Source organism: Malania oleifera, chromosome 4 (assembly GCF_029873635.1).
Source record: "Malania oleifera isolate guangnan ecotype guangnan chromosome 4, ASM2987363v1, whole genome shotgun sequence".
Lineage (NCBI taxonomy): Eukaryota > Viridiplantae > Streptophyta > Magnoliopsida > Santalales > Ximeniaceae > Malania > Malania oleifera.
The window spans coordinates 12,081,440-12,089,806 of NC_080420.1; the positions used below are offsets into that span (position 1 = coordinate 12,081,440).

Below are 8,367 nucleotides of genomic sequence, written 5' to 3' on the forward strand. Positions count from 1 at the left end.
TATGACATGTTCCAAATGAATAAGTGAAACAACAATCTCGGTTTGTTTTCACGAGATTTGAGATCAAGAGTTTGATTATGCGACAGGAAAGTACTAATATCCTTTATACGTCTGTTCTAAAAATGGTACTTAATTAACAATATTTATCTCTAAATTGAATTTAATGGTCTTTAATTAACTTCTTAAAAATTTAATAAATATTAAAATTTTAAAATAAAATGTAAAATATGGTGCGATTTAAGAATTTTTAATAAGGCCTCCAAGAGAGGAAATCTTATTAGATAAACCTTCAAAACAAATATAGGTGAAGTCTGAAATACATTTTTATTCTTTGTACAAAATTTCGAATTAGGTGTCTTGGAGGTAACAGTGAAGTGGTCGGTTAGTATAGTCAGCTTCAAATATGCAAACACAGAAAGAAATTATGCGCAGGTGACAATTGTGGACTAAAACATAGAAAATATGGAAGCAGCAGCTGACTCACATGCAATTGAATCACATGGCAATTGTGGATTAAAACATTGAAAATATGGAAGCAGCAATTGACTCACATGCTCTCTCTCTCTCTCTCTCTCGTGGCCTTGAAGGAATCTGTGGGTTCTAAATGCATAAAATAGAACGCAAAAAAAAAAAAAAAAAAAAAATCAAAATCCTAACCATCAATAATTATTTTCTCTGCCTCAAACGTGTCTTTTTTTTTTTTCCCTTGTTTTTTGTTCTCTTCATTTGGACTTGCTTTATCAATAAAATAAACGTGTCTCTTTTTTCTTGTGATAAAGCGAAATATGTGTAACAAAAAAAGTGGCAAATCAAATCACTATACTGTACATTTTCTTTTTCTTTCTAATTTTTTCTTTTTTCTTTGAAAAGCAAGCCATATGGTCCAATATTTGGAGTACCAAAATTCTATAAATTACACCTCTCTCTCGCTCTCTCTCCTCAATTAGTTATTCCAATGGCCTTCACACATACATTCCATGCTTTCTCCTCCCTTTCTGGTTATCCATGCAGAATCACATGTACAAGCAAAACAGAACCCACAGAGGCTACGCCAACATTTAAATGGAACATTGACCAAAATCATACCTCGCAATTGATCACTATGCCCTCCAAGCACTACAAAGTACTTACTCATCCATCCTCTTCCTGCTTTAGTACTGTTAAGTTCTGCATTTCCATTTTCTATATATATATATATATATAACTTCTAAAGCTGACACTGCTCTTCCTTTGTAGGATGAATTTCTTATTGAATACCCCAAAAAATTGAACCAAGCTAAGCAACTTCTTTGGAAAATGGGAGAAGATCCATTGCAAGGGCTGATGATGGTTGATGCCATCCAACGCCTAGGCATCGGCTACAACTTCCAAGATGAGATTGAGGCTCTTCTAAGGAACCAGTACGCCAAATTACGCATTGATTGTGATGATCTTACTCATGATCTTTACGAGGTTGCACTTCGCTTTCGACTGCTGAGACAACAAGGTTATTTTGTCCCTACTGGTTGGTATCCCAATCGATTTTTCTTTCCTATTTTCCTCATGCCGAGATTGAAAGAAATGAAAAATTTTCTCCATAATTAATTAAATAGTACCGTCACGTTGTGTTGGACTCCATAAATTGCAAGCTTTAAATTTGGATTTAAATAGATTTACGCATAATTTAACATAATTTTGTATTACATCTTTTTCGAATTCATACAAATGTAGATTCAAGGTCACTTTCAAACATAGTGTCAATATAATTATAGCAATTTACTAATCAATTGCCAATTTGGTTTAGACATATTTAACAAGTTCAAAGACGAGGAAGGAAAGTTCGACAAGAAAAAATTAAGCAAAGACATTAGAGGATTGATGGCATTATATGAAGCTTCACAACTAAGTATGGAAGGAGAAGACATACTTGATGAGGCCATGGAGTACTCTATTAGCGGTCTCCTTAATGCACAGGCCCCACATCTTGACCATCATCAAGCTGCAATTGTTGCTAACACATTGGAGAATCCCTATCACAAGAGTTTGGCTAGGTTCATGTCCAAAAGCTTCCTAAGTAATTTCCAGGGCACTGGCACTAGATGGATGAATGTCCTATGCGAATTAACCAAGTTGGATTCCTATATCGCTCAATCTGTGCACCGAAGTGAAATGCTTCAAATATCCAAGTAAGTTTACATGACAACAATAAATATTTTTCATGAAGATTGTGTCACAATCAAGAAAAAAAAAAAAAATCTTGGCTAGCTAGTTGCACACTTGCGTGGCTGAATCACATCCATCACTTATATGGCCAAACGTTTTCTAGAACACAAAATTAGAGCATAAAAAGCGGTCCTAACTCCCATATATAATTTGAAATATGGCCTCTACCAATCATTATAAAATGTTATATTGATGGTTGGACCCATATCATAGGAACCTACACTAATCTATATCTTTCGCTTTTATGAATTCAAATACTAATCGGACATCTTTTAATTAATGTATTTTAAATCTTACGTATAGGGACGGATAAGCGGCTACTTAAAAAAATTTTCTCACATTAAGCATTTTTTTTTTTCTTGACAGTGAGTGATATAGTCCCTTACATATATACATTTTTGTGACAATGCTTAGATGGTGGAGTGATATGGGTTTAGCCAAAGAGTTGAAGTTTGCTAGAGATCAACCACTGAAGTGGTACATGTGGCCCATGGCAATTCTAGCGGACCCAAGCTTATCAGAGCAGAGGGTTGATCTCACAAAGCCCATCTCTCTCATCTACATTATAGATGACATTTATGATGTTATTGGGACGCTTGATGAACTCACTCTCTTCACTCAAGCTGTCAATAGGTACATAATATATTTTCTTTATTTCCTCATGATGCTCATACATATTGTATAGACATATATATATTTATACCCATGCTAATTTGTTACATTGGTATATGAAATATTACTGGCTGTAGGTGGGAATTTGCTGCAGCTGAACAACTACCAGTCTACATGAAGAAATGTTTTGCGACTCTTGATGAAATCACTGATGAAATCAGCCATAAGGTCTACATTAAGCATGGGTGGAACCCCGTCAATTCTTTAAGAAAAACGGTATATATTTACATATTTATAAACATTCAATGTAGCTCTTATCGAGATTACGAATACTTGAGACTTCCAACATGAATAAATTTTTAATGTACACACCAATACTAGCTATATTTAACTAGATTTTAATGAGAGCTTACGACTAATGTTCTCAATGGTTGCAGTGGGCAAGTCTGTGTAATGCGTTTCTGGTAGAAGCAAATTGGTTTGCTTCCGGGAGTTTGCCAAAAGCAGAGGAGTACTTGAAGAATGGGGCAGTGAGCTCAGGAGTACATATTGTGCTGGTTCACATTTTCTTTCTATTGGGTGAAGGCATAACGGAAGACGCGGTAGATTGCCTCGATGGTACTCCACCCATCGTATCTTCCACAGCAACGCTTCTTCGTCTTTGGGATGACTTGGGAAGTGCCAAAGTATGGTTGATTTGCATTTAGCCTTTATTGTTTTCTTTAAGAAAGGGAGAGGAATATTTTCAATCATTATATTTTTTATTTTTATCAAACACTACTGAAAGTAAAAGTTAGATATTAAAAATTATGAAGAATAAAATGTTAATGATGCTTTAAATCAAAATTTAATCTTTATATTAATTTACCATTCAGGATGAGAATCAAGACGGTCATGATGGGTCTTATATAGAGTACTACATGATGGAATACCCTGAAGCATCAGTGGAGAGTGCAAAAGAGCATGTAATTTACATGATTTCAGAAATGTGGAAGCGCCTGAACAAAGAATGTCTCTCCCCACATCCATTTTCGACTTCCTTTGTTCAAGCTTCTCTAAATCTCGCAAGAATGGTCCCTTTAATGTATAGTTATGATGATAACCAATGCCTTCCCCGTCTTGAGGAGCATATGAAATCTATACTTGTATGAAATTATTTTCTAAATCATATATGTCTATTTATGTATGTGTGTGTATGTTTGTGTGTCTCTATGCATTAATAAAATGATATTAAAATATTGTTAATATATTTCCATTGATCAATAAGAAGACTATAAATAAAATAAATAAATAAAAGTGTATATATAGTTCTTCTTGAGATTAGAATTACTTGAGGCTTTGAACATGAAAATATTTTTATAGTACAACTGTATGTATGAGTACTCAGGAGCTAGCTAAAATATTTTTGTTGAAAACAGTAACCTTAACTGCCGGCAGCCCACCGTTGTTGACATTGGAGATTCGAAGGCAACCTACTCCACCTACTAGCCCACCTCCGTTGAAGTTTAATTCCTACCATTGTTGGGTTGAAGTTTAATTCCTACCATTGTTGATTATTTGTTTTCTGTAATTGTTGTAAATAGGTGAGTGTGTGTGCGATGTGGAAATGTGGTGTGTTAAGAGTGTAAAGCCAGTGAGTTAGAGAGAGAGTTCTGTTTTTGAAGTTCTCTGTATTTTTCAGATTGAAATATATTCGTGTGCAATCGTTCTCACTGAGTTTCAGTCACAACCAGTGACTGAGCGATCCTCTCCACCCATTAGTGGTATCAGAGCGTCCAGATACGCCGGAATTCGCCAAACAGAGGCGAGGAGAAATTCATTTTTCTTCCCAGTTTTGAAGTTGCTCCAAATTTAAAATTAAGCCTTCCATTATGAAATTCGACTCAAGAAGATTCCAACGGTGAAAACCACGTCTCAAACGGACTCCGGGAAATTATGTATGCCCTCACACGCGCCTCCGATGGTTTTAGCGTCATGCCCACTCGCCGCATGTGCCGACGAAGCACCGACAGACTGCGACATGCGCCTGCACGCGTCTTCTTCGCCCGATTGGCGAGTTCCGACCAGGAAGGCGACCCGCAACCCGGTCCAGCTACCTGCTTGCACAACCCGAAACCTCGGATCCGTACCTGCGACCCAACCCGCACCCAGCAGCAGACACGCGGCACTCGCAGAGCACGCCACGTGGCGTAATGGGAACATTAACGCCGTTAAACGGCCATTAAGTTAAACCGGTTAGTTTAAAAAATTCACTAGAATTTCCTATAGCCGGTTCAGTGATTTTTAAACCGGTTCTTTACAACCCAAAACCGGTTTCTAAGGTGTTTCGACCTTTTAAACACATTGGTGGCATCAGATATTCCAAAATCAATTTCCATCTCTCTGTTTTTATATATTAAATTCGATGGCTAACGGTACTACCCAATCGGTCATTCCAAAATTGACCCGGGAGAATTACGACAACTGGTCGATTCAAATGAGAGCCCTTCTAGGTGCTCAAGATGTCATGGACATCGTTGAATATGGGTACAGAGAAAGCCCATCAAAAGAATCCGAAGCAGATATGTCGGATGCTCAAAGAACGACCTTGCGAGCTGATCGAAAGAAAGATTATAAGGCGAAGTCCATAATCTACGAAGGCCTTGATGAGGCCACGTTCGAAATCATAGCATTCGCCAAGACGTCCAAAGAAGTTTGGGACTCCCTCCATCGAACATACAAAGGTGCAGATAAAGTGAAAAAGATTCATCTTTAGACATTGCGAGGTGAGTTCGAATATCTAAAAATAAAGTTTACTGAATCTATTACTGACTATTATACACGAGTATTGGTAGTATCAAATCAATTGAGAAGAAATGGAGAGACTCTCAATGACGAGAGAATTTGTGAGAAAATTTTGCAATCTTTAGATCCAAAATTTGATTATATTGTTGTGACCCTGGAAGAAACAAAAGATCTGGAAACAATGTCCGTAGAAGAACTTGTGGGCTCACTCCAAGCCCATGAGCAGAAAGTCAACAGAAGGAATGATGATAAAGCACTGGAGCAAGCCTTCCAAACAAAGCTATCCCTCAATGCAGATAGATACGACAAAGGGGAGACGTCACAGCAAGGAAGAGGAGGAGGCCGAGGATCTCGTGGAAGAAATTCTGGAAACTTTGACTCCAGAGGAGCTAGCAAAGGTGGAAGAGGTCCCACTAGAGAAGGATGAAATCAACAGAACTATGTCCCACGAGGCAGAGGACAAGGAAGAAGAGGAGGTTACAATAATCGCTCAAATGTAGACAAAAGAAACATTCAATGCTACAACTATCATAAGTACGGACACTATAACAATGAGTGTTGAGGGCGACAGCAAGAAAAGGTTAGCGAGGAGGCTAACCTTGCCGAAACTAAACATGCAGATGGAGAGTCGCTGATGCTGATGGCACACAATGCAACTCCTCAGGACCAAAGCGTTTGGTACCTTGATTCTAGAGCTAGCAACCATATGACTAGCAGAAAGAACTTATTCTTTGAACTTGATGAGAAAGCTTAAGGGGAGAACTCTTTTGGTGATAATTCTAAAATCCCAGTCCAAGGGAGAGGAGAAGTTTTGATCAAACAGAAGTCTGGAGATCATGCTTACATCTCCAACGTCTACTATGTGCCAGCCATGAAGACTAATATACTTAGTCTCGGATAGCTCGTGGAGTGATAAGCAGATGGTGATAATAGATGCTCGAGGAAAGCTTGTTACTCAAGTTCAAATGGTAAAGAATCGAATGTTGATAAGCCAAGGTGTTTGAGCGCTATCATTAATGACAAAGACTGGCTATTGCATCTAAGGTATGGGCATCTAAATTTTGAAAGTTTGAAACAATTGGGAAGCAAGAAGATGGTGAAAGGCTTACCCAATATCCACCATCCAAATATGATATGTGAAAGTTATATTTTGAGCAAGCAACACAGATACAGCTTTGGAAAGCAAGCCGACTGGAGATCAACCATGCCGCTCTAGCTAATAGACACGGACGTGTGTGGTCCACTAAGACCATTTTTGAATGGAAAGAATCGATACTTCCTCACCTTCATCGACGACTACAGCAGGAAGACTTAGGTCTACTTCCTGAAAAGGAAGTCGGAGGTGTTCGATAAATTCAAAGAGTTCAAAGCTCTTGTGGAGAAACAGAGTGGCTACTGCATCAAGTCACTCCGATCAGACCTAGGAGGAGAGTACCAAGACGAGGCTTTCCTAGAATTCCTTAGGTATCAAGGAATTCATAAATAGTTCACACCATCATACACTCCCCAGTTGAATGGTGTAGCCGAAAAGAAGAACCGCACAATCCTTAACATGGCCAGAAGCATGTTAAAGGATAAGAATGTGCCCAAGAGTTTTTGGGCAGAAGCAGTATCATGTGCAGTCTATATGCTAAATCGATGTCCTATGAAGAGTATGGATACAAAGACACCATATGAAGCCTGGAGTACTCACAAGCCTAGTGTGAGTCATCTTAGGGTGTTTGGCTCCATAGCCTATGCCAAGATCCCAGAAGTTAGAAGGACAACGATGGATGATAAAGGAGAGAAGTGTATCCTTGTTGGATAAGGCGATAGCACCATAGGATATCGACTCTACAATCCCATCAATAAGAAAGTCTTTCATAGTCGGGATGTTATTTTTGAAGAAAATGAATCCTGAAAATGGGACCAGGCTGAATGTTCCAAAGATACAGAATTGACACTTGAAGGAGAAGAACCTACATAGACAAGAGAAGTGGCTATCAAACCACAAGTTCCCGAGCTGCAGACACCTCCACATGGTTCATCACAGAGGAATGAAGCTCCATCACCAATAGAGCATGAAATCTCAGACATGAGACCTAGAGGAGCTCGAAATTTATCCGATCTGTATGAAACTACAGAACCAATAGAAGAGTATGTTACTCTATATTGTATGTTGTTGACTAGCGACCCAGTTAGCTTTAAGGAAGCTAACGAAGAAGACAAATGGAGAAAAGCGATGGATGAGGAGATTCAATCCATCGAGAAGAACAAGACTTGGGAGTTGACAAATCTCTCGAAGGGCCGCAAAACTATTGGTGTGAAATGGGTCTACAAGACCAAGCAGAACGCTCAAGGAGAAGTTCAGAGATACAAAGCACGACTTGTCGCCAAAGGCTGCAAGCAGAAAGAAGGGATTGATTATGGAGAAATCTTTGCCCCGGTTTCCAGACTTGAAACCATCAGATTACTAATTTTACTTTCAGCACAAAATGGATGGAAGATTTACCAGTTGGACGTGAAATCAGCATTTCTGAACGTTTTTCTTAAAGAAGAGATCTATATCGACCAACCACCTGGATATGTCAAGAAGGACAAAGAAGATAAAGTGTACAAGTTGAAGAAAGCACTCTATGGCTTGAAGCAGGCACCTCGTGCGTGGAATATGAGGATTGATGACTACTTCCAGAAGAACGGATTTGAGAAGTGTCCCTACGAGCATGCGCTATACATAAAGATGGAGACAGATGGAAGCATGCTGATAGCCTGCCTATATGTTGATGATTT

The 8,367-nt window shown here is 38.6% G+C and overlaps 1 protein-coding gene across 2 annotated transcripts; it reads left to right on the forward strand.

The window, feature by feature from the left end:
- Positions 1-946: 946 nt before the first annotated feature.
- On the forward strand, positions 947-4,063 carry LOC131153302 ((3S,6E)-nerolidol synthase 1-like). 2 transcript variants are annotated; one of them, XM_058105514.1, is made up of 7 exons: positions 947-1,123; positions 1,237-1,504; positions 1,784-2,165; positions 2,617-2,835; positions 2,952-3,090; positions 3,252-3,500; positions 3,690-4,063. In XM_058105514.1, exons 1-7 carry the CDS (start codon positions 956-958, stop codon positions 3,963-3,965), a joined length of 1,701 nt encoding a protein of 566 aa, XP_057961497.1. In that variant the 5' UTR covers positions 947-955; the 3' UTR covers positions 3,966-4,063. The 2 variants fall into 2 exon arrangements, with proteins under 2 accessions (XP_057961497.1, XP_057961498.1); XM_058105515.1 differs by having other exon boundaries at positions 1,237-1,486.
- The last annotated feature ends 4,304 nt before the right edge of the window (positions 4,064-8,367 follow it).

Coding starts and splice junctions, on each gene's coding strand:
- LOC131153302 (XM_058105514.1), top strand. CDS start 956: ATGGCCTTCACACATACATTCCATGCTTTCTCCTCCCTTTCTGGTTAT. Junction 2,166..2,616: donor GAAATGCTTCAAATATCCAA/GTAAGTTTACAT, acceptor GACAATGCTTAG/ATGGTGGAGTGATATGGGTT. Junction 3,501..3,689: donor ATGACTTGGGAAGTGCCAAA/GTATGGTTGATT, acceptor TTTACCATTCAG/GATGAGAATCAAGACGGTCA.